This window comes from Accipiter gentilis, chromosome W (assembly GCF_929443795.1).
Source record: "Accipiter gentilis chromosome W, bAccGen1.1, whole genome shotgun sequence".
Taxonomy (NCBI): Eukaryota; Metazoa; Chordata; class Aves; order Accipitriformes; family Accipitridae; genus Astur; species Astur gentilis.
In genome coordinates, this window is record NC_064918.1 from 32,045,979 (window position 1) to 32,072,141 (window position 26,163).

At 45.1% G+C, this 26,163-nt stretch overlaps 4 protein-coding genes across 10 annotated transcripts in view; 3 read left to right on the forward strand and 1 right to left on the reverse strand.

Moving 5' to 3' along the window:
• The window catches only part of LOC126035480 (microtubule-associated protein RP/EB family member 1-like), a 281,270-nt gene that overhangs the window by 106,165 nt on the left and 148,942 nt on the right, over nucleotides 1-26,163 (forward strand). The gene's annotated exons all lie outside the window — the stretch shown is intronic.
• Nucleotides 1-26,163, forward strand: part of LOC126035470 (E3 ubiquitin-protein ligase KCMF1-like) — a 94,605-nt gene that overhangs the window by 16,660 nt on the left and 51,782 nt on the right. The gene's annotated exons all lie outside the window — the stretch shown is intronic.
• Nucleotides 6,712-26,163, forward strand: part of LOC126035473 (uncharacterized) — a 309,976-nt gene continuing 290,524 nt past the window's right edge. For 2 of the 7 annotated variants that reach the window (XR_007504943.1, XR_007504945.1), the window contains exon 1: nucleotides 6,788-9,474. Coding sequence is in view for 2 of the 7 variants with exons in the window: in XM_049794105.1 (XP_049650062.1) it covers nucleotides 6,788-6,806; nucleotides 6,837-7,885 (1,068 nt within the window). In the remaining 5 variants the exon portion in view is untranslated. Of the gene's footprint in view, nucleotides 13,200-21,774; nucleotides 21,789-26,163 lie in introns of those variants that run through there. The other 5 variants (XM_049794105.1, XR_007504941.1, XM_049794104.1 and 2 more) reach the window with 5 other exon arrangements.
• Nucleotides 7,179-26,163, reverse strand: part of LOC126035487 (uncharacterized) — a 44,671-nt gene continuing 25,686 nt past the window's right edge. Inside the window, exon 2 of the mRNA XM_049794131.1 lies at nucleotides 7,179-7,225. Within this exon, the coding sequence (XP_049650088.1) occupies nucleotides 7,179-7,225 (47 nt within the window). The remainder of the gene's footprint in view (nucleotides 7,226-26,163) is intronic.

The following is a 26,163-nucleotide window of genomic DNA, read 5'->3' on the forward strand; positions in this document are numbered from 1 at the left end:
AATATTGCCTCACCTAAAACTTGCCTCCTCTTATACCAGGAAGAGACCAGGTTCCACAATACCCATAATATGCCACCAGTATTAATTATTAGTATTGAACAGCTCACGTAAGGGTGAACAAGGACCTCGGGAGCCTGCATAATAAAACCATTCACATCAATGCGTGGTAGGGAGAGGGAGACGTGTTCCCTCATCTCCTCCACAAGATAGCTCCCACAACACAGCAAAGCCATCACTGCCAGGACAAAGCCCATAGACACTATTTGTATTAGCACGTTCCCATGTTCCTTCATTCTCCACACAAGATAGCTCCCACAGCACAACAAAGCCATCAGTGCCAGGACAAAGCACACAGCCATTATTTGCATTAACATGTTCCCAAACTCAGCAAGCTAGAGATAAGCAAGCAGCTAACAAGCTCTGTGACCTGCACAGGAGCTTGCCACTTAATAACTAGCTATAGAACGCTTAATGCAAAACTGCCGTTGTCGAGCCCCACGTTGGGCGCCAAAAAGGACTGTGGTGGGTTGACCCTGGCTGGATGCCAGGTGCCCACCAAAGCCGCTCTATCGCTCCCCCTTCTCAGCTAGAACGGGGGAGAGAAAAATATAACGAAAGGCTCGTGGGTCAAGATAAGGGCAGTTTAATAAAATGATAGCAAAGGTTGCGCGCGAAAGCAAAGAAAAAACAAATGATGTTACTCTCTACTTCCCACCAGCAGGCGATGTCTGGCCACTTCCTGGGAAGCAGGGCTCCAGTACGCGTAGTGCTTGCTCCGGAAGACAAAAATGCCCCCCCCCTCCGTCTCCCTTCACTTAGCTTTTATATCTGAGCTGACGTCATATGGTATGGAATATCTGTTTGGTTAGTTTAGGTCAGCTGTCCTGGTTATGTCCCGTCCCAAGATCTTGCCCTGCCCCAGCCTGCCATTGAGGGGAGGGCAAAAATGTTGGAGAGACAGCCTTGATGCTGTGCCAGCACTGCTCAGCAGTAGCCAAAACACTGGTGTGTTATCAACACCTTTCTAGCTACAGAGCACAGTGCTATGAGGGCTGCTATAGGGAGTACTAACTCCATCTCAGCCAGACCCAATACAATGGGGCAACATTCAAACTTCTCTAGGCAACCTGTTCCAGTGTATCACCACCCTCATTGTAAAAAAAAATTTTCTTCCTTATATCTAGTCTGAATCTACCCTCTTTCAGTTTGTAACCGTTTCCCCTTGTCCTGTCGCTACAGGCCTTGGTAAAAAGTCTCTCTCTGTCTTCTTTATAAGCCCCCTTTTAAGTATTGAAAGGCTGCAATAAGGTCTACCCCAGCTCTCTTAGCCTTTCTTCAGAGGAGAGTTGTTCTATCCCTCTGTTTTTGTGGCTCTCATCCGAACCCTCTCCAACAGGTCCATGTCTGCCTTGTGCTGGGGACCCCAGAGCTGGATGCAGTACTCCAGCTTGGGTCTCATGAGAGCAGAGTAGAGGGGGAGAATCACCTCCCTCGACCTGCTGGCCACGCTTCTTTTGATGCAGCCCAGGATACGATTGGCTTTCTGGGCTGCAAGCACATGTTACTAGCTCATGTCCAATTTTTCAGCCACCAGTATATCCCCGAGTCCTCCTCTGCAGGGCTGCTCTCAATCCATACGTCCTCAGTCTGTATTGATATTGGGGATTGCCCCAACCCAGGTGCAGGACCTTGCACTTGGCCTTGTTGAACTTCGTGAGGATTGTATGGGCCCACTTCTCGAGCCTGCCAAGGTCCCTCTGGATGGCATCCCTTCCCTCTAGCAAATCAACTGCACCGCTCAGCTTGGCGTTGTCTGCAAACTTGCTGAGGGTGTACTCGATCCCCTGTCTACGTCTTTGATGAAGCTATTAAAATAGTATCAGTCCCAGTACGGACCCCTGAGGGACACTGCTCTCGTTACTGGTTTCCACTTGAACATTGAGCCATTGACATCTTATGTGCATCTTATCTTTTTAAAGAAGGTGCTAACTACTGAAGGTGCATTTCCTCACAGGCATCTGATGATTTCAGATTGCTCATAAATATACTGAGCAAAAATGACCCTTTTGAATGGCATTTGAGTGAAGCTCAATAGAAAACAAGATAGGGCTTATAGACTAGTTCTTCAAAATTTAAAGTTGGAGCTGTTTGCTATTCAGTGTTTCAGCTGTCATATATCTCTTTCCCTGAGATACTTCTATATTGTTACCTCATGGGTTTTTTTCTGTGTTTTCAGTGTGTCCCCCCCCTTTATTATCTAGGTTTTCTTCCTGAGCATCTGATTTCCTTTCTACTTCTTGTGGTCGATACATGTGAAAACATACTGTGCTTGTATCAAGAGAGCACTGGACCTTTATTTTGAACTAACTTACAGCATTGTCTTTCCTCCTACATTTTATATGCAGATCGGAGACTCGTGCTTTTCCGGTTTCATGACATTAACATAGTCTAGAGATCGCAATACTTTCATATCCTAGCTTCTACAGGCAGTTTTTACCATACTGCTATTTATTGTTCAGTTGTGAGCCTCAATCAAATCTATATTCTTTCCTGTTATTTATCAGAACTATTTGCTCTTATTTTGCCACCTAACAAACTTTTTAAGTCTGAAGTGCTGACTGTATCTCAATTGTTATCCAGTTCCTTTAGCTAACTATATCAAAAACCTTGCTTCTCTGAATAAGTGAACAAGACTAAAATATACTGACTTAAAGATCAAGGGGAATCTTAGCTAATCATGATTTTTCTGAACATGACTGCATCATATAAAAGGTATAATTGACAGAGTAGCTGTTTCTAGATACTAGTAGCTGTTTCTTCAATACTTAAAGGGGGCTTATAAGAAAGATGGGGACAGACTTTTTAATAGGGCCTGTTGCGATAGGACAAGGGGTAATGGTTTTAAACTAAAAGAGGGTAGATTCAGATTAGATATAAGGAAGAAATTTTTTTTACTATGAGGGTGGTGAAACACTGGAACAGGTTGCCCAGAGAAGTTGGAATGTTGCCCCATCCCTGGAAACATTCAAGGTCAGGTTGGACAGGGCTCTGAGCAACCTGATCTAGTTGAAGATGTCCCTGCCCATGGCAGGGGGATTGGACTAGATGATCTTTAAAGGTCCCTTCCAACCCAAACCGTTCTGTGACATTGGAGCGAGTCTAGCAGGGGCCACCACAATAGTTGGGGACTAGAGCATGTGATATGCGAAGAGAGGCTGAACAAACCCAGATGTCTTGAAGAAAAGGCTCAGGGAGATCTTGTTGCTGTCTAAAATTACCTAATGGGAGGGAATAGAGAAGATGGAGCCAGCCTCTTCTCAGAGGTGTGCAAGGATAGGACAAGAGGAAATGGGCAACAAGTTGGAACGTGGGAAATCCTGATTAGATATAAGGAAAAACATTTTTCCGCTTGAGGGTGGTCCCAGAGAGGTTGTGATATATTCATCCTTGGAGGTATTCGGACCTCAACTGGAGAAGGCCCTGGCACAATCTTCTTTCATTGGCCCTACTTTGAGTGGGGGGGTTAGACCAGAAACCTTCAGAAGTCCCTTCCCACGTAAGTTATTCTGTGATTGCATCGACTGTGATCCATAGGTCAGTGATGGCTCTTACAGTCTTTATTGGTATATGTAAAGTTGTTTTTTCATTTGTTTTTACTACTTTCCTTGTGTTCATGGTACTGTTAGGGAGGAATGTTTAGCCACTTTATGTTGAGAAATAGGTCTGAGGCACGTAAAAATGACGTGAGACTGGAAGGGGATCGTATTGTGGTGTATTTTGGATACTTCCTGTGTATGCCAACAGGATAGAAATTAGAAAGTTTGAATTATGAAGCCAACGGGGTGACCCTTGCTTTTGAGACCAAGAGAAAGCAAGATGGATGTGTGGTATGGCAGGCAGATGTTTGGGTTGTGTATTTGGGGAAAGTAAAAGCCAATAGTGAAGAAGCATGTACAGTGGTGAGTGAAAGAAGGGGGGGAGAGGAACAGAGCAAGTTTAAAGCTTGACTGAAGTAGGCATGAAAGTTCTTGAGGCTTTTTATTATAAAGACAGTACTTTCCTAGTATTGCTTTTCCTTGTAAGCAATTGTAGTTTCTGTGGGTGTGTTATCTGACTGAAAAGAGAGATTCTCTGTGATGGTAAGTGGGAGTGATTGTGAAGCCATTCTCTTTGTTATGTTTCCATTGTAAGAAAATGAGAATTCCTCAAGGTAGAACATGGGTAATATTTAAATGATCCAGTGTATGTTTTTTTATGTTCTATAATTTTTTTCAGTACACTTGTATTATTTTGGGTTCAAAGAAACCCTTATTATTGCAAGTCAGCCCATTGTCTGGGTGTGAGACCTGCTGAGAAGAGTCAACAAGAGAGGCTCTCCTTATATTACTGTGCAGACTCTGGGGGATGGGGTGTGTGTGTGTTCTGCCTTGAGGGATATAGGACTCGTAGGATGCAGGGGAAGAACATTTTGGGATTGTGCAAGACTTAGTATGGGGTATTTAGGGGAAGGCCCAAAGGCAAGTGTCGCGGATGGAGTGACACACTTCACTTGTAAGAGAGAAGTAGCAATATATTTATTGATATAAAACAGCAATTTAACAAAGTTTGACAGTAAATGTGACAGGTTTAACAAGATTCAATGGCAAGGTACACTCGAGTATTTACTGCATGGAGGACAGGGTCAGGTGAAACTGTCAGGGAGACCCTCCCGTTGAGTCATGAGGTTCAGAAAGGACCCCCTTGCATTCTAAACTCCTTCTTGGAGAGGAGTGTAGGTGCAGCTGGATCCAGCCTTAGTCACAGACTTGGTCAATGGTTTATGCCTAAAGGATTATATGTGCACAATCAATCCTCGATATCACTTAGCTAAGATTTCAAAGTTTCAGTGCTCTTATTCCCATTTCACTTACCAAGTATCTGGTGCGATAAGGATTCTCTCAGCCTTGAGGAGTAACTTTGAGAGGTGTCCCTACTCAAGGGGAGATCCTGGCATGCAGCCTGCTGCCATGCACAAGAGCTCAACAGGCCCTGGGCTGTTCACTATTTATGGAGTAAGATAATTGACTTGTAGTCATATTTACATACTGACTACAGGTGTTAGTTTCCTCCAAATTTGTCTTGATTCAGACATTGACCAGCACTGTGATTAGGTGGGTGCATTGTTCAAATTAACCCTTGGCTATTGTGGTGTTATCTCTCTCATCTGAGAATCCACTTTGAGCCAGATGCAGCCATCAGGACCAGACACATCCATTATGATTACCACTGGTGGTTATTGCTTGATCAGGATTATGGGAAATACAGGTCTGGCTGGGGAGGGGGGTGGGGGGAGCACACTGCCACAGCAAGGGAAGGGAGGTATCAAGGTGGATTGGAGAGGAATTAGCATGGGAAAATAAGAGGGATAAGGGGACAAAAGGTCCAGTCACATGTAAACAGGTTGTTGATCAGTATGCTTGTCTGGCCATGCCCTGTGCCTGATCAACACAGTCTGTCCTGTCTTATTAAACTCCCTAACTATTTTTCCTAGGTGAGGAGGTTCTCTGTTTTCTCTGGTGTGTGTGTGTGTCCTGGGTTCAGCTGGGATAGAGTTAATTTTTACAGGAACCTGGGAGGTGGGGGGCATAGCCAGGGCAGCTGACCTGAACTAGCCAAGGAGCTATTCCATACCATGTGACATCATGCTCGGTATATAAATGGGGAGTGGGCCGGGGGGGCGCTCTCGACTTTCGGTGGGGGGAAGCGCCAGAGCGTCGGGTCCCGGGTGGTAAGCAGTTGCACTGTACATCACTCTTTCGGTATATTCTTTCATTAGTACCGTTGTTGTTGTTGTAATTTCTTTGTGTTGTCCCAGTAAACTGCCTTTATCTCAACCCTCGAGGATCCAGTTTCTTTTTCTTTTCTCTCCTCCGTCTCCTCCCTATCTCACCGGAGGGGGGCGGGAGGAGTGAGCGAGCGGCTGCGTGGTCCTTTTTTGGCGCCCAACGTGGGGCAGGAAGGGTTAAGATAACGACAGATCTGGCCAGAGCGTGTTGAAACAAATTTGTCATACGCATTTCTTATACTAGATAAATAGATGTTAGTCACAATGTTGATTCATTTGTTTACATGGTGGCGTTTTGTAAGCTCTTATATGCTCTATGTATTGCCTGTAGTTGCGTATCTCATCTCTGGGAGAGTGATTGGGATTATCATTTTGCTGTACTGGGCAATGTCGACTTGTGAAATGATTACATCCTGGTCATGAGGTTAAGCTGGTATCTGTATGAGGCAATGATATCATTTCCATACTTTGGGCACCTTCTGTCGGATTTTATTGGTAATTACACCCCATCCATGGGGAAGTTAGGGGGGGATACTTCCCCCCGTCTGTTCACCTCCCTTTTCTCCTTCCGACTAATTACAATAGCTTTTGAGAATTTTGAATATCCTTGGGATACGCAAGCCAGTGTGCTGTTAGTGCTATGCCTCCTGACTATGTTTCACGTCTTGTTTAGGGCTACAAAAAGGCTCTTTAAGAGGACCACCCAGAGATCTGCCCCAAAGCTGGATATTCATGGGTGGCACGGCATGTGGGAGGATGTGGGCAGGTATCTAGAGAACTTCTCACCTCCAGTGGCTTGGAAGTTCAGTCCTGAACAACTACAGAACCCTCATGAAGTGGTAGAATATTTGAAAGAAAAATGCTGTGGCTATTCCAAAGACACAACTCGCCACACTGTGCTGGGCCCTGGCCAGTATCTACCAAACACTGCTTGATACTAGGCAGCACCCTCAGGGGGAAAAGATGGAAAACAGGGCAACAGGTACCATGGCTGCCCCTACCCCGACAACAGGTACCGTGGCTGCCCCTACCCCGGTGACAGACACTGCAGCTAAACCAGAGAACCAACCTGTGCCAGTATCAGTCGCCCCTGTACAGAAAAAGAAACACACAAAGAAATCAGTTCGCTTAGCGAGACATGAAGATGAACCAGGGTCATTGCAAGAACAGGAGGAAGAGGCAGAACCTGAAATAATTACCCGATCTCTATCCATGAGTGAGTTGCGTGACATGCAAAAAGATTTTAGCTGCCACCCAGGTGAACACATTGTTACCTGGCTGCTCCGATGCTGGGATAGCGGGGCTAGTAGTGTGGAATTAGAGGGTAAGGAAGCCAAGCAGTTGGGATCTCTGTCTAGGGAAGGGGGCATCGACAAGGCGATTGGGAGAAAAACACAAGTCCTCAGCCTCTGGAGGCGACTTCTGTTAGGTGTAAAGGAAAGATACCCCTTCAAGGATGAAGTTACATGTCACCAAGGCAAGTGGACCACCATGGAGAGAGGTGTCCAGTACCTGAGGGAATTAGCCATGCTGGAGGTGATTTATAATGATCCAGAAAATGTGCAGTCACCCACAGATCCAGATGAAGTCCAATGCACACAACCCATGTGGCGGAAGTTTCTACGAAGTGCACCACCAACCTATGCCAACTCATTGGCAGTAATGTCCTGGAGAGAAGGCTATGGACAAACGGTGGATGAATTGCCTGTCCAACTCCGGCAATACGAAGGAAGTCTCTCTTCTTCCCTCTGGGCCTGTGTCTCAGCTGTAGAGGAGTTGTCCCGAGAGTTCCAGCAATTCAAAGTAGATCTGTCCTCCTCCTCACCTGTACAGGCCCGCATCGCAGCTATTGGGAGTAAGCGTTCCTCTGCCCAAGACAGAGGAGAGAGAAAGTACACTCGACGGGCTAACCTGTGGTTTTACCTGTGTGACCATGGAGAGGACATGAGGAAGTGGGATGGAAAACCTACCTCAGTCTTGGATGCACGGGTATGTGAGTTGGGAGAAAAAGCAATCAAAAGCGGATTCTTCTTGGAAAACTGCTGCTCCAGTTTCCCGTGAGCAGTCCCCCAGACGCAGTAGATGGGCTGATCTAATTTCTGATCCCCTTGAAGGGACTTCTGATTCACGTGTGCAAAAAGTGAGTAACGGATATTCTAACCAGGATTAGAGGGGCCCTGCCTCCAGCCAGGTGGAGGAGAGGGACAACCGAGTCTACTGGACAGGGTGGATTCGATGGCCTGGCACATCAGACCCACAGGAATATAAGGCTCTAGTGGACACTGGTGCACAATGTACCCTAATGCCATCAAGTTATAGAGGGGCAGAACCCATCTGTATCTCTGGTGTGACAGGGGGATCCCAAGAGCTAACCATATTGGAAGCTGAATTGAGTTGTCCTGGTTTCAGCTGGGATAGAGCTAACTGTCTTCCTAGTAGCTGGTACAGTGCTATGTTTTGAGTTCAGTATGCAAAGAATGTTGATAACACTGATGTTTTCAGTTGTTGCTCAGTAGTGTTTAGAATATAGTCAAGGATTTTTCAGCTTCTCATGGCCAGCCAGGGCACAAGAAGTTGGCACAGGACACAACCAAGGCACCTGACCCAAACTGGCCAACGGTGTATTCCATACCATGTGACGTCCCATCTAGTTTAGGAACTGGTAAGTGGGGGGGCAGGGAATCGCTGCTCGGGGACTGGCGGGGTGTCGGTCGGCAGGTGGTGAGCTATTGCCCTGTGCATCATTTGTACATTCCAATCCTTTTATTACTACTGATGTCATTTTATTAGTGTTATCATTATCATTATTAGTTTCTTCTCCTCTGTTCTATTAAACTGTTCTTATCTCAACCCAGGAGTTTTACTTTTTTTCCCCCGATTTCCTCCCCCAATCCACTGGATGGGGGAAGTGAGTGAGCAGCTGTGTGGTACTTAGTTGCTGGCTGGGGTTAAACTACGACATGAGTCTAACTGGGAATGAGTGGCATAAACACCCCATTGCAACTGGCCCAGAGGCCCCGTGCATCCTTGGTATAGATTATCTCAGGAGGGGGTATTTCAAGGACCCAAAAGGGTACCATTGGGCCTTTGGTATAGCTGCATTGGAGATGGAGGAGATTGAACAGCTGTCTACCCTGCCTGGTCTCTCCCAAGACCCTTCGGTTGTGGGGTTGCTGAAGGCTGAAGAACAACAGGTGCCAGTTGCTACCACGACGGTGCACCGGCGGCAATATCGCACCAACCGAGACTCCCTGATCCCCATCCATAAGCTGATTTGCCAATTGGAGAGCCAAGGAGTGATCAGCAAGACTCACTCACCCTTTAATAGTCCCATATGGCCCGTGCAGAAATCCAATGGGGAATGGCGACTAACAGTAGATTATCCTGGGCTGAATGAAGTCATGCCACTGCTGAGCGCTGCTGTGCCAGATATGTTAGAGCTTCAATATGAACTGGAATCAAAGGCAGCCAAGTGTATGCCACAATTGACATTGCTAATGCATTTTTGTCCATTCATTTGTCAGCAGAGTGCAGGCCACAGTTTGCTTTCACTTGAAGGGGCATCCAGTACACCTGGAATCAACTGCCCTGCGGGTGGAAACATAGCCCCACTGTTTGCCATGGACTGATCCAGGCTGTACTGGAAAAAGGTGAATCTCCAGAGCACCTGCAATATATTGATGACATCATCGTATGGGGCGACACAGCAGAAAAAGTCTTTGAGAAAGGGAAGAAAATAATCCAAATCCTTTTGAAGGCTGGTTTTGCCATAAAAGAAAGTAAGGTCAAGGGACCTGCGCAGGAGATCCAGTTTTTGGGAGTAAAATGGCAAGATGGGCGTCGTCAGATCCCTGTGGACGTGATCAACAAAATAGCAGCTATGTCCTCGCTGACTAATAAAAAGGAAACACAGGCTTTCTTAGGTGTTGTGGGTTTTTGGAGAATGCATATTCCAAATTACAGTCAAATTGTAAGCCCTCTCTACCAAGTTACGCGGAAGAAGAACGATTTTAAATGGGGGCCTGAGCAACGACAAGCCTTTGAACAAATTAAGCGGGAGATTGTTCATGCAGTAGCTCTTGGGCCAGTCCGGACAGGACAAGATGTTAAAAATGTGCTCTACACTGTGGCTGGGGAGAATGGCCCTACCTGGAGCCTCTGGCAGAAAGCACCTGGGGAGACCCGAGGCCGACCTCTGGGGTTTTGGAGTCGGGGATATCGAGGATCCGAAGCTCGCTATACTCCAACTGAAAAAGAGATACTGGCAGTGTATGAAGGAGTTCGAGCCGCCTCAGAAGTGGTTGGTACTGAAACACAGCTCCTCTTAGCACCCCGACTGCCAGTGCTGGGCTGGATGTTCAAAGGGAAAGTTTCCTCTACACATCACGCGACTGATGCCACGTGTGATCAGTGCAATCCACTTACTCCATAACGGGCTCGCATAGGAAACCCCAGTCGCCCAGGAATGTTAGAAGTGATCACGGACTGGCCAGAAGGCAAACATTTTGGAATGTCGCCAGAGGAAGAGGTGACATGGGCTGAAGAGGCCCCGCTGTATAATGAACTGCCAGAAAATGAGAGGCAATATGCCCTGTTCACTTATGGGTCCTGTCGCATTGTGGGAAAACATCGAAGGTGGAAGGCTGCTGTATGGAGTCCTACACGACTAGTCGCAGAAACTGCTGAAGGAGAAGGTGAATCGAGTCAGTTTGCAGAGGTGAAAGCCATCCAGCTAGCGTTAGACATTGCTGAAAGAGAAAAGTGGCCAGTGCTCTATCTCTATACTGACTCATGGATGGTGGCAAATGCCCTATGGGGGTGGCTACAGCAATGGAAGAAGGGCAACTGGCAGCGCAGAGGTAAGCGCATTTGGGCTGCCTCACTGTGGCAAGATATCGCTGTTCGGATAGAGAAGGTAGTGGGCAAAGTACGTAATGTAGATGCTCATGTACCCAAGAATTGGGCCACTGAGGAACATCAAAACAATCAACAGGTGGATCAGGCTGCCAAGATTGAAGTGTCTCAGGTGGACCTGGACTGGCAACGTAGGGGTGAGCTATTTATGGCTCGGTGGGCCCATGACACCTCAGGTCATCAGGGAAGAGATGCAACATATAGATGGGCTCAAGATCAAGGAGTGGGCTTGAACATGGACACTATCGCACAGGTCATCCATGAATGTGAAACGTGCTGCGATTAAGCAAGCCAAGTGGCAAAAACCCCTGTCGCATGGAGGGCGATGGCTGAAATATAAACAGTGGGAGGCCTGGCAGATTGACTATATCACACTCCCACGAACACGCCAAGGCAAGTGCCATGTGCTTACAATAGTGGAAGCAACCACTGGATGGCTGGAAACATACCCTGTGTCATGCCACTGCCCAGAACACTATCCTGGGCCTTGAAGAATAAAATTTATGGCAACACGGCACCCCAGAAAGAATCGAGTCGGACAGCGGGACTCACTTCTGAAACAACCTCGTAGACACCTGGGTGAATGAACATGGCATTGAGTGGGTGTATCGCATCCCTTATCACGCACCGGCCTCCGGAAAAATTGAACGATACAATGGACTGCTGAATACTACATTGAGAGCGATGGGGGGTGGAACTTTCAAGCATTGGGATACGCATTTATCAAAAGCCACCTGGTTAGTTAATACTAGAGGATCTGACAATCGGGCTGGCCCCGCCCAACCAAGAGTTTCACATACTGTAGAAGGGAATAAAGTCCCTGTAGTGCGCATGAGGAGCATGTTAGGAAAGACAGTCTGGGTTAGTCCTCCCTCAAGCAGAGGCAAACCCATTCAAGGGGTTGTTTTTGCTCAAGGACCTGGGTACACCTAGTGGGTGATGCAGAAGGATGGGGAGGTTCGATGTGTACCTCAGGGAGATTTGATTTTGGGAGAGAATAGCCAGTGAATTGGGCTGTATGATATTTAACTGCTAAATAACCTGCTAATGCATGTCATTGTATCTCTAGTGTCTATATGCCCTATCAATGGTATTATTGTAAGAATTACCCAAATGACTACAGGATGGACTTTTGAAACTGAGCCAAGTACAACAGCGATAGAACTTGAACTGGCACCCAGCAATTTCCTCAATATCAACATCTTCGACCTGCAGACCAAGGGCGTGGGTTGCACCAAATGTACTAACCACAAGTTCCAGAGGCAGCATACAACAACCCAACATCTCACACCATCTCTCTCTTATCCTGAAGAACTGTTACAACAGATGGACCCCCAAAGTCATGGACTAAATAAAATCGATGGACACATCAGACGGATAGCCCATAGGCTAAAGGAATACCATTTGCATGTGTGTGTGCGGGGAGGGGGTGGGAGTCCATATATTTATATATAAAACAAGGAAAGTGGTAGTGGTTGATTGGAAAATATAAGATCTGGGCATGATGTAGATGGTATAGAATAAGGGGTGGATAATGTCCTGGGTTCAGCTGGGATAGAGTTAATTTTTACAGGAACCTGGGAGGTGGGGGGCATAGCCAGGGCAGGTGACCTGAACTAGCCAAGGAGCTATTCCATACCATGTGACATCATGCTCGGTATATAAATGGGGAGCGGGCCGGGGGGCGCTCTTGACTTTCGGTGGGGGGAAGCGTCAGAGCCTCTGGTCCCGGGTGGTGAGCAGTTGCACTGTGCATCTCTCTTTTTGTATATTCTTTCATTAGTGCCGTTGTCGTTGTTATTGTAATTTCTTTGTGTTGTCCTAGTAAACTGCCTTTATCTCAACCCTCGAGGTTCCAGTTTTCTTTTTGTTTTCCCTTCTCCGTCTCCTCCCCATCCCACCGGAGGGGGGCAGGAGGAATGAGCGAGCGGCTGCGTGGTTCTTTCTTACCAGCTGGGCCGAAACCATGACTGCGTGTAGGTCTAAATGCTAGCAACTAGAAAAGGGGCCATGGAATTATAGGGGCTTATGAGCCTGAGGTCCCAACAACTGAAGCGCCTTTGAGTTGTGTGCGTGTGTGTAATAGCTAGTAAACTTCAAGCTGGACTAGGCGGAAAGTAGGATGAGAGGCTTGGGAGCCAGCTATCGGAGATGTTGTAAATCTGGGTCAGTTACTGGAGAGATGACAGGGTCTTGAGAGACAGCTACTGAAAAGGCCATAAGTCCAGATGAGCTACTGGAGAGACCTATTTGTGTGTGTGTCTTTGTGCGAGACAACTGGAACACCGGGGGATCCAGCGGCCAGTTACTGGAGGAATCCATGGTATGTGTGCGTGTATGTGTGCATGCATGATGTCTGAGTACCAGAAGCTGGAGTGGGGCTTCTGGCCTTGGGAGTTCACATGCCCAGTTGCCGGAAATGGGGGAGACTAGGGATCTAGGGGCCAGCTACTGGAGGGATTCATATTGTTCATAGGTCTGTATTTTTCCATTAATGGGATTTCATCCTGATCAACCAGAGAGAGGAACAGGAACAGGCCACTGGTGCTATTTGTGAGAGCACTGCTGTGTTTTTCTGTCAGCGTTGATCTGTGCGGCTGACTTTGCGTGTACGTATTGTGTGCTTGTGTGCCTATTGGAAATACATGCTCGCTCAGTCTTGCTACTCTCTGGACCTGGGGGTATAGCATTGTCGTAGCCTTGCCTTTATTGAGCTACTAGCTTCAGCACCTCCTAACAGAGTGTACCTTTTAAATAGAATAGCCAATTTCCACGTAGCCCTGTGTAGAGGTAAGAGTTTATGAGGAAAATTGAGTTGTGCTGTTGCCAGATGTATTAAGTAATCAGTGGCTGAAAGAAAAAGCTTGGTTAAGTCTATAAAAGTATGAGTTAAGGTGAAGGCAGTTTTTTCTGCTCAACTGAGCCGTACTACTTAGTTCTCTGAAGCCTAATCAGGTATATCACTTGTTCCCATTGTTTGCTTTCTCCTTTTTGTCACTCTTCTGTGTGTGTTTTTTTTGCGTGTTAAGGCAAGTTCTTAAAAACCTTCAAAGCTTCTCTTCAAGAAGAGAACCCCGAAGCCTTGCAGGACTCAACAAAGAAATGTCAGTTCTTAATTTTTGTTTTGTCTACCCTCAGGACTTTGTGTTCCTTCTCTTCACACTTATTCTAATGATAAAATTATTTTTTCAGGTGATTCCTTTTCCTTCCCCCAGCCTGTGTTCTCCCAAGCTGAATCTTTATTGTCCTTTCCACAACTACGAAAACCTCAGGACCTTCATACCATGCTATTAAATGAGAAACTTCACCATTGATTTCAATGAGTGCAGGGTTAAGGTGCTGCTATTAATATTTTCTTGCACTTGTTACTATTTAGAGCTCTCCTCAGTTCAAGTATTCCCTGTTCATAGAATTCATTTGCTGTTTGCCAATTTCTAAAATTAAGTAAGACCACGCACAGTGCCAGTTCTTATGCTGCCACATAAGTCTTTCTGTGCTGATACAATGCATTGCTGTTTACTTAAATTACTGTGTTTATAGTAGTTAAGCAAGCTTTCATGTTGTGATGGTGTTTGAAGACTAAATTATCTTAATTGAAAGATAAGGCTACTGAGAGACAACATCAGATATTTAATCAAACCAAAGTCTGCTTGATTACAAGTCCTTGCATTGTCCACTAAGTTTGTAATTCTATTTTATCAATTTATTAGGTATGAAAACAACTCTTATTTACAATAAGTTTTGCTTACAGCTTATGACTTCTGTTATCTTCTAAATGTTTAGATATGGTAAATGTAATATTTTGAGAAGATACCTAATTTTTTTCTTAAATGCAGAGGTCCATAGTAGTCTGAATACAGGCATATCTGTGTGCTGTAGGAGGAAGTGCTTTATTAATAGTTCTTTAACTCAGCAAAGTAGACTATAATCATAAAGAGACTGATTAGGGCATCAGGCATAAAGAATAAATCTTGGATGGTTAGTATTACCAATGTGAAATTCTTTGCTTATTTAACTGAAAAACATGGTTTGTCTCTCTTGCAGTGTTTTCTGGAAGTTGTAAAGCTAGTGAAAACATGTGTAGAAGGCAGCAAATAGAGGTGGTGTTCTTGGAATTTTCAGCAAGAACAACTCTTCTCCAATAATGTAAATTAAGCAATTGCATGTTGCTAAACAAACTAAAGCATTCTTGAGATGAAGAGAGTTTTCTGCAGCTGTTTTATCCTATCTAGATGAGTTGCCTGGGAATCCTATAAGCATATTAAAATTGTCATCTCATCCATGGTTGCTTTCTGAATGTGGCATGAGGGTGTCCAGGTTTTTTGTCTGTGTTTTCTCTGTAAAGTGGATAAAGGTTTGCTCTTCATTAGAGCTGAGACTGGGAAGTGTTCATACTGGCTTGTCAGGAAGATAGTTGTATTAGATTGTAGGCCATGTAATGATTTTTTTTTTTTTTTTTTTTTTTTTTTTTTTTTTCCTTTGGGGGTGGGGGGTGGGTGTCAAATGCTCTCCAGAGAACAGGTCCAGTTTTCAGAAGTGTTTAACTAGAGGAGTCTGATTCATGTGCTTGGTATCCCAGAGGCATACTTGAAAAGCTGCAAGCATCTGCGGATTTGCATGTAAATCCTCAGAACTGATTTATCTTCTTGGCTTATTGAGAGAGTGTATGTGTTTAATGTTGGCAGAAACTGATCCAAGTTATACCTAGAGTGTTTTTGTATAGAACCCATTCTGGTCTACTTCATTATAAATAGGTAATGTTTATATTTTATCCCATAGAAGTATTTGTATTGTATCCTCTCAGTGGCTTGGTTCTTGTGATAATCAGCTTGATAACATCAGTAGTTTAGTGATTTGTGGGGTTGGGGGGGGAGGCACAAAGTTCAGTGAACTTGATCACTTGTCTGAATGTAGCCTTGTATTGAATACATTTTAAAATAAACTGCATTCCCTAGGTCTACTAGTAATCTGTGTTATGGCATCCAGCTAGAACTGTAAGAAAACAACTTTGGTCAACAGACTGTTCCACCTAGGGTGGTAGTGAAACTGTTTCGGTGATATAAAAGGGAAAAATTAAGCACTTGGTGTTTATATTTGGGTTGCAAGATTATTCTTAGGCTTGTAGCATTGGTGTTAGTTGTGGTATGCCCTCTCCTGGTGTGATAGATGTACTCAACAATTTTTTTGCCTCAGTTTTCACTGACAATTGCTCTTCCCACATCTCTCAAGCCCTTGAACCTCAAAGCAGGGATGGGGAGCAAAGTCTTTCCCATTGCAAGAAAAGATCAAGTTTGAGACTGCCTGAGGAACCTGAACATACACAAGTCCATGGGACCTGACGAGATGTATCCTAGGGTCATGAGGGAATAGGCTGATGTAGTTGCCAAGCCACTCTCAATCATATTTGAAATTCGCGGCAGTCAGGGGAAGTCCCCAGTGACTGGAGAAAAGGGAAACATCATGCCCATTTTTAAAAAGAGTAATAAGGATGACCCTAGGAACTCCTGACCAGTCAGCCTCACCTCTGTGCCTGGTAAGATCATGGAACAGATCGTCCTGGAAGACATGTCAAGGCATATGGAAGACAGGGAGGTGATTTGAGATAGCCAACATGGCTTCAGCAAGGGCAAATCATGCCCGACTAATCTAGTGGTGTTCTACGATGGAGTGACTGCGTCAGTGGACAAGGGAAGAGCTACAGATGTCATCTACCTGGACTTCCATAAGGCCTTTGATACAGTTTCTCACAACATTCTTGCCTTGAAATTGGAGAGAGATGGGTTTGATGGATGGACTGTTGGGTGGATAAGGAACTGGCTGGATGGCCACGTCCAAAGAATTTCAGTCAATGGCTCAATGTTCAAGTGGAAACCAGTAACAAGTGGTGTCCCTCAAGGGTCTGTACTAGGACTGATACTGTTTAATAGCTTCATCAATGACGTAGACAGTATGATTGACTATACCCTCAGCAAGTTTGTGGATGACACCAAGCTGAGCGGTGCAGTTGATTCCCTAAAGGGAAGGGATGCCATCCATAGGGACCTTGGCAGACTTGAGGAGTGGGCCCATGGGAACCTCATGAAGTTTAACAAGGCCAAGTGCAGGGTCCTGCACCTGGGTTGGGGCAATCCCCAATATCAATACAGACTGGGGATGAATGGATTGAGAGTAGCCCTGCAGAGAAGGACTTGAGGATACTGGTGGATAAAAAATTGGACATGAGCTAGTAATGTGTGCTTGCAGCCCAGAAAGCCAATCGTATCCTGGGCTGCATGAAAAGAAGCATGGCCAGCAGGTCGAGGGAGGTGAATTCCCTCCCCCCCCCCCCCCCCAAAAAAAAAAAAACAACAAAACAACCCACACCAAAAAAAACCACCCACACAAAAAAAACCCAAAACATTGCTGCTTTTCTTGTAAGAGCTGATATGTGTGTCGGGAAGTTCAGGAAGGAAAACGATAGATTCATGTTTAAGACATTGCTTTGGAGAACTAACTACCTCTGCCACATGTCTATTGTAGAGTGTTGGGCAAGTCAAACTTTATTGGGTGCTTATTAATCACTTGTTACTTGCTTTCTAGATGACTTTCACTTTTTATGTGTAACTTCTGGAATCGAGTGTGAAAGTGAAGTGAAACAACTCCTTTTAACATTGTGTTTACACCCATAATTGTTATGAGCAGAGCTGAAACTCACTGGCTCAGCAGTACTGGATGGTACTCATATCTTTACAATACTCTCAGACAAGTATCAGATGCTGTAGCAGTGGACTCAACGAGTTTGTTGTTAACAGAGAGAACAAGATCTGGGGATCTGCTTCTACTCCAGGTTGGGGTGGGGGAGAGAAGAGTCATCTCATTTGGAGAACAATAACTCTTCTACCATACTGGCCTAATATCTGCCTGGTTTTCTTCCTCCTTTCTATTCAACTACAAATCTACCTTGCCCTTGGCTGCAGCCTCAGTCCTACCAATTAATTTTGGAAACACTTTAGTCTGGTTGCTTCCTTTTCCATGCTGCTGTAGGCTGATGTTGCATGTTGAAATTAAGTGGTATTCTTGCATGTAATTCCATTAATCTTTGAGAAGGATCAACCTGCTCAGCACTCTGTATAAGTTAGGAAGAAAAGTTTAGATAACTGGCACTCTTCTTCTGGAAAAGAGACTGTTGTTAGGCTAGTTTTGTATGTAGGATACTAAAAGGATTTGGTAATCCTTACTTCGTGTATTAATGATGGAAGGACTGTAATCAAGTTATAGGTCAGAAGGCTAGTTCTTGAACATTTAACTGGAATGTTACATTAGTGGAACTACCCACAAACATTGCATTGCTTCAGTGTCCTGCTAAAACTAAAGGGGTTTAGTCTAAATTGTTTTTCTAACCTTGAGATACTGTTCTGTATCCACAACTAAATCTCCCTGTCCTCGTTGAGCTTTCTTAGCCAGGAACATTTTCTACTCGAATACCTCAGATGCAGGTTTCATGTCCATTTTAAATAGGTTTTTATGGTGATTAGAGGATAATCTTTTCTCCCTTTGGTATTCCGGAAAGTTAAATATGCATTACAAAATATTGTTAAATATGCAATGCTTTATAATGTTTGAGGTAGAGCAAAAAACAACTGAATATTTCAGTTTCGCTATATGATTCCCCTTGACCATGCATTCTTCATAAGAAAACTAGCTACTGAGTTGTAGTCCCGACTTAGTCTATTCATGAGTGAAGTTTGCATTGCTTTATAGTCTTGGCAGCTTAGATCTTGAGCGTTTCACTTCAGATGACAATTCATCTTTGAGACATATTTCATGTGGTTTGAAAATATCCTTCATGTGGCTGCTTTAAGTCATGCCAATTAAAATAGAATCATAGAATAATTTAGGTTGGAAAAGACCTTTAAGATCTACTCTAACTGTTAACCATGGCCAAGTCCACTACTAAACCATGTCCATAAGCGCCACATCTAAACTTCTTTTAAATACCTCCAGGGATGGTGACTCAACCACTTCCCTGGCATTGTGGTTTAACCCCAGCCAGCAACTCGGCACCATGCAGCTGCTCACTCACTTCCCCCCCAACTAATGGGACGGGGGAGAGAACTGGCGGAGGAACCAAACAAACCACTCTTGTTTTCATTTTGATAAACTGACAGCAGGTGGCATAACACGCTACTTTCATATCCTTTAATGTAACAGGAGAGAAAATCGTCAAGAAAAAAAAAGCCTCATAAGTTCAGCTCTGTTCTTTTTAACCCATACACTGTTAATTAAAATTTTAGAAGTTCCTCTCTGCCCCTTAAATAAAACAAAAAAAAACAACAAAAACCACCAACCCCACACTGAAAGATAACAGAATGCCAAAATGAACTGGAAGCATTCATATTAATTTCAGGTTTTGAAAAAAAACCACACACTCAGGAAGGGTTCTGTTATTAGCAGGGAACAAAAAGAATGAACAAATAAAGAAGTTGTGAAAAGAATTCAGATTCTTCATGAAGTACTGATTTACATGACATGTTAGTGACATCTTAAAAGCTTTTAAAATTAATTCCTATTCAATGAAAACTGTTCTACATCTCCTCCAGAATGACCTTATGGAAATGATCACAGAAGAGAAATAATCTGGTTTATTTTTAAATAAAGTTTTTGATACATTTTACCTTCGAGAATGGCAAGGAAACTTTTTCAGTTTTTCTACTGTCAATTATCAATACACAAATGCACATGTAGAATGATAAACAGGCCCAAATAATGACATTGATACCAATGTACCCTCTCCTCACAATCAGAATAACTGGGGCTGCCAGGTCTAGTTAAAAAACTTCTTGTTCATAGATAAAAAAGTGCTTGCTTTTTAATGCAACAGTACTCCACTAAAGGGTAGCACTGAGTTAAAAGCCTAAAGGTTTTTGACTTATTATACTTTTTAATGATCAAACCTCACTCCTAAAGGCATCTTCAAAGGCATTCCCTTCTTGGTAATATCAAACAATTTCTAGAAGTAAGCATTTTGAATTTATGGATGAATCAAGAGATACATAACAGTCCCATAAAAAAAAAAAAAAGGTTGTTTTCCTTTAACACATTCAACTCACTATTCTGGTATGTCAAATTAACCGCATGTTTAATCTCTATTATGACTGAAAATTTGAGAGAAGTTGTTATCACACAAGCATTTTATATGCAACGTACTTAATACTAACATCTTAAAAAATATATATTTAAAATTCCACATTTATTCTCATCTTCCCAATCAAATATAATTTACTGTCGTGGTTTAACCCCAGCCAGCAACTAAGCACCATGCAGCCACTCACTCACTTCCCCCCCCAACTAATGGGACGGGGGACAAAATCAGGAAAAGAAGTAAAACTCGTGGGTTGAGATAAGAACGGTTTAATAGAACAGAAAGGAAGAAACTAATAATGATGATGGTAACACTAATAAAATGACAACAGCAATAATAAAAGGATTGGAATGTACAAATGATGCACAGTGCAATTGCTCACCACCCGCTGATCGACACCCAGCTAAGTCCCTGAGCAGCGATCCCCCCACCCCTACTCCCCCCAGTTTATATACTAGACATGATGTCACATGGTATGGAATACCCCGTTGGCCACTTTGGGTCAGCTGTCCTGGCTGTGTCCCCCTCCCAACTTCTTGTGCCCCTCCAGCCTTCTTGTTGGCTGGGCCTCAGAAGCTGAAAAATCCTTGACTTTAGTCTAAACGCTACTTAACAACAACTGAAAGCATCAGTGTGTTATCAACATTCTTCTCATACTGAACTCAAAACATAGCACTGTACCAGCTACTAGGAAGACAATTAACTCTGTCCCAGCTGAAACCAGGACAGTAGCTACCCCTTATTCTATACCGTTGATGTCATGCTCAGATCCCATACCTTCAGTCACATCCTAGTCAATCATAAGCACCTTTTCCGTCCTTTGAGAGACAGAGAGATACACACACGCGCACACACACAGAGATATCATTCCTTTAGTTTATAGGTCATGTTCATAAAATGTTTGTTGAGTTAATTTAGTCTCCAACTCTGGGCTCCATCTGTCATACCAGTCTTTCTGGGCAGGAGGGATGGTGCAAAGTCCTCTCAGTCGACAGAGCAGGATTGGGCTTCAGTGCAGTGTGACAAGCGGGTGACATTGGACGCAGCAGGAGGATGGTGTGCACCGTTGGATTGTTGCATGCTGGAGTCAGTTCTGTTTCCATCACTACTGCACTTTGCTCAGTTTTATCACACTTCTTTCTTGCTTGGTCTAAGTGATTCTTACTATAGTACTATGGATATAGCATATAACAATTATAGTAACGATAACATACAGTAGCAGGGTTATATAGCAACTAATATCATACAGTTTAATTCATTGGCTATTCTCACCTAAAATCCAATCCCCCTGAGGCACACATCGGACTTCCCCATCTTTTCGCATCACCCACCAAGTGCACGCAGGCCCTTGAGCAAAAGCAATCCCACGAATGGGTTTACCTTTGCCTGAGGCAGGAGTAACCCAGACTGTCTTCCCTTATATATTTTTCATGTGCACTACAGGGACTTTATCCCCTTATACAGTACATAAAAGTTCTGACTGGGCAGGGCCACCCCGACTGGCAGATCCTCTGGTGTTGACTAACCAGGTGGCTTTTGCTAAATGTGTATCCCAATGTTTGAAAGTTCCACCCCCCATTGCTTTCAATGTAGTCTTTAACAGTCCATTGTATCGCTCAGTTTTCCCAGAGGCTGGTGCATGACAGGGGATATGATATACCCACTCTCATGCCATGCTCTTTGGCCCAGGTGTCTATGAGGTTTGTTTCGGAAATGAGTCCCGTTGTCCGACTCGATTCTTTCTGGGGTGCCGTGTCGCCACAAGACTTGCTTTCCAAGGACCAGGATAGTGTTCCGGGCAGTGGCATGGGCCACAGGATATGTTCCCAGCCACCCGGTGGTTGCTTCCACCATTGTAAGCACATGGCACTTTCCTTGGTGGTTTTGTGGGAGTGTGATATAGTCAGTCTGCCAGGCCTCCCACTGTTTATAGTTCAGCCATCACCCTCCATACAACAGGGGCTTTAACTGCTTGGCTTGCTTAATTGCAGCACATGTTTCACATTCATGGATAACTTGTGCGATAGCGTCAAGTCCACCCCTCGATTGCGAGCCCATCTATATGTTGCATCTCTTCCCTGATGACCTGAGGTGTCATGGGCCCACTGAGCCATAAATAGTTCACCCTTATGTTGCCAGTCCAGGTCCACCTGACCCACTTCAATCTTGGCAGCCTGATCCACCTGTTGGTTATTTTGATGTTCTTCAGTGGCCTGACTCTGGGGTACACGAGCATCTACGTGACGTACTTTTACAACCAGATTCTCCAGCCAGGACGCAATATCTTTCCGCAGTGCGACAGCCCAAATGGGTTTACCTCTGCGTTGCTAGTTGCTCTGCTTCCATTGCTGTAGCCACCCCCACAGGGCATTTGCCGCCATCCATGAGTCAGTATAGAGATAGAGCAATGGCCACTTTTCTCTTTCAGCAATGTCTAACGCTAACTGGATGCCTTTCACCTCTGCAAACGGACTCAATTCACCTTCTCCTTCAGCAGTTTCTGCGACTTGTCACGTAGGACTCCATACAGCAGCCTTCCACCTCCGATGCTTTCCCACATTGCGACAGGATCCGTCAGTGAACAGGGCATATTGCCTGTCGTTTTCTGGCAGTTTATTATACAGTGAGGCCTCTTTAGTCTGTGCTACCTTCTCCTCTGGTGACATTCCAAAATCTTTGCCTTCTGGCCAGTCCGTGATCACTTCCACAATTCCTGGGTGACTGGGGTTTCCTACGGGAGCCCGTTGTGTGATCAGTGTGACCCACTTACTCCACATGGCATCAGTCGCGTGATGTGTAGAGGAGACCCTCCTTTTGAACATCCAGCCCAGCACTGGCAGTCGGGGTGCTAAGAGGAGCTGTGTCTCAGTACCAACCACTTCTGAGGCGACTCAAACTATTTCATACGCTACCAATATCTCTTTTTCAGTTGGAGTATAGAGGGCCTCGGATCCTCGATATCCTCGAATCCAAAACCCCAGGGGTCAGCCTTGGGTCTCCCCAGGTGCTTTCTGCCAGAGGCTCCAGGTAGGGCCATTCTCCCCAGCTGCAGTGTAGAGTACGTTTTTAACATCTTGTCTTGCCCAGACTGGTCCAAGGGCTACTGCATGGACAATCTCCCGCTGAATTTGTTCAAAGGCTTGTTGTTGTTCAGGCCCCGTTTAAAATCGTTCTTCTTCCGGGTAACTTGGTAGAGAGGTCTTACAATCAGACTGTAGTTTGGAATATGCATTCTCCAAAAGCCCACGACACCTAAGAAAGCCTGTGTTTCCTTTGTATTAGTCGGTGGGGACATAGCTGCTATTTTGTTGATCACATCTATTGGGATCTGATGATGCCTGTCTTGCCATTTTATTCCTGAAAACTGGATCTCCTGTGCAGGTCCCTTGACCTTCCTTTCTTTTATGGCAAAAACATCTTTCAGAAGGATTTGGATTTTTTTCTTCCCTTTCTCAAAGGCTTCTTCTGCCATGTTGCCCCATACGATGATGTCATCAACATATTGCAGGTGTTCTGGAGCTTTACCCTTCTCCAGTGAAGTCTGGTTTTGTCCATGGTAAGTGGTGGGGTTGTGTTTCCACCCCTGGGGCAATCGATTCCAAGTATACTGGATGCCCCTCCAACTATAGGCAAATTGTGGACAGCACTTTTCTGTCAGAGGGATTGAGATTAATGCATTAGCAATGTCAATTGTGGTGTACCATTTGGCTGCCTTTGACTCTAGTTCATATTGAAGTTCTAGCATCTCTGGAATCGGCAGCACTCAGCGGTGGTGTAACTTCATTCAGGCCGCCATAGTCAACTGTTAGTCTCCACTCCCCATTAGACTTCCGCACTGGCCATATGGGACTATTAAAGGGTGAGCGAGTTTTGCTGATCACTCCTTGGCTCTCCAGTTGGTGAATCAACTTGTGGATGGGAATCATGGAGTCTCGGTTGGTGCGATATTGCCGCCGGTGCACCGTGGTGGTAGCATTATTCCTAATATCCAACCTAAACCTTCTCTCGTGCAACTTGAGGCTCTTTTCTCTTCTTCTCTCACTTGTTATTTGGGAGAAGAAACTGACAGCCACCTTTCTACAACCTGCATTCAGGTAGTTGTAGAGAGCGATAAGGTCTCCCCTCAGCCTCCTTTTCTCCAGACTAAACAGCCCCAATTCCCTCAGCTGCTCCTCATAGGACTTGTTCTCTAGACCCTTCACTAGCTTAATTGCTCTTCTTTGGATGTGCTCAAGCATCTCAATGCCTTTCTTGTAGCAAGGGGCCCAAAACTGAACGCAGTATTCAAGGTGTGGCCTCACTAGTGCTGAGTTCAGGGGGACAATTACTTCCCTAGTCCTGCTGTCCACACTATTTCTGATACAAGCCAGGATGCTATTGGCCTTGGCTACCTGGGCACACTGCTGGCTCATATTTAGCCAGCTTTACACCAGCACCCCCAGGTCCTTTTCTGCTGGGCAGCTTTCCAGCCACTCTTCCCCAAGCCCTTAGCATTTCATGGGGTTGTTGTGACCCAAGTGCAGGATGTGGCAGTTAGCGTTGTTGAAACTCGTACAGTTGGCCTTGGCCCATTGATCCAGCCTGTCCAGATCCTTCTGTAGACCCTTCCTACCCTCGAGCAGACCAACACTCCCTCCCAACTTGGTGTCATCTGTAAACTTACTGAGGGGGTGTGCTCGATCCCATCGTCCAGATCACTTATAAAGTTATTAAAGAGAACTGGCCCCAAAACTGAGCCCTGGGGAACACCACTTGTGACTGGCTGCCAACTGGATTTAACTCTATTCACCACAGTTTTTTGGGCCCAGCCATCTGGCCAGTTTTTTACCCAGCGAAGAATATGCCCGTCCAAACCATGAGCAGACAGTTTCTCCAGGAGAATGCTGTCGGAAATGGTGTCAAAGGCTTTACTGAAGTCTGAGTAGACAAGATCCATAGCCTTTCCCTCATCCACTAAGCGGGTCACCTTGTCATAGAAGGAGATCAGGTTCATCAAGCAGGACCTGCCTTTCATAAACCCATGCTGACTGGACCTGATCACCTGGTTGTCCTGTACATGCTGCATGATGGCATTCAAGATAAGCTGCTCCATAACCTTCCCCGGCACCGAGGTTAGACTGACAGGCCTGTAGTTCCCTGGATCCTCCTTCTGGCCCTTCTTGTAGATGGGTATCACATGTCCTAATCTCCAGTCCACTGGGACCTTCCCAGTTAGGTGGGACTGCTGATAAATGATTGCAAATTGCGTGGTGAGCACTTTCACTAGCTCCCTCAGTACCCTTGGGTGGATCCCATCTGGCCCCATAGACTTGTGTGTGTCCAAGAGGTGTAGCTGGTTGCTAACCATTTCCCCTTTGATTACAGGGGCTTCATTCTGCTCCCCGTCCCCGTCTTCCAGCTCAGGGGTCTGGGTACCCTGAGAACAACTGGTCTTACTATTAAAGACTGAGGCAAAGAAGGCATTAAGTACCTCAGCCTTTTCCTCAACCTTTGTCACTGTGATTCCCCCCACATCCAATAAAGGATGGAGATGCTCTTTGGTCCTCCTTTTGTTGTTAATGAATTTATAGAAACATTTTTAATTGTCTTTTACCACAGTAGCCAGATTAAGTTCTAGTTGGGCTTTGGCCCTTCTACTTTTCTCCCTGCAGAACCTCGTGATATCTTTGTAGTCCTCCTGAGCTTCCTGCCCCTTCTTCCAAAGGTCATAAACTCTCTTTTTTTTCCTGAGTTGCAGCCAAAGCTCTGTGTTCAGCCAGGCCAGTTGTCTTCCCTGCCGGCTCATCTTTTGGCACATAGGGACGGCCTGCCCCTGTGCCTTTAAGATTTCCTTCTTGAAAAATGTTCCAGCCTTCCTAGACTCCTTTGCCCTTCAGGACTGCCTCCCAAGGGGCTCTCTCAACCAGTGTCCTGAACAGGCCAAAGTCTGCCCTCCAGAAGTCCAAGGTAGTAGTTCTGCTGAACCCCCTCTTTACTTCACCAAGAATCGAAAACTCTGTCATTTTGTGATTGCTATGCCCAAGACGGCCTCCAACCATCACATCACCCACAAATCTTTCTCTGTTCGCAAAGAACAGATCCAGTGGGGTGCCTTCCCTAGTTGGCTCCCTCCCTAGCTGTGTCAGGAAGTCCTTCCACACACTCCAGGAACCTCCTAGACTGTTTCCTCTCTGCTGTATTGTATTTCCAGCAGTCATTTGGTAAGTTGAAGTCCCCCACGAGAACAAGGGCTAGCGATCGTGAAACTTCTCCCAGCTGCTTATAGAATATTTCAACTGTCTCTTCATCCTGGTTGGATGGTCTA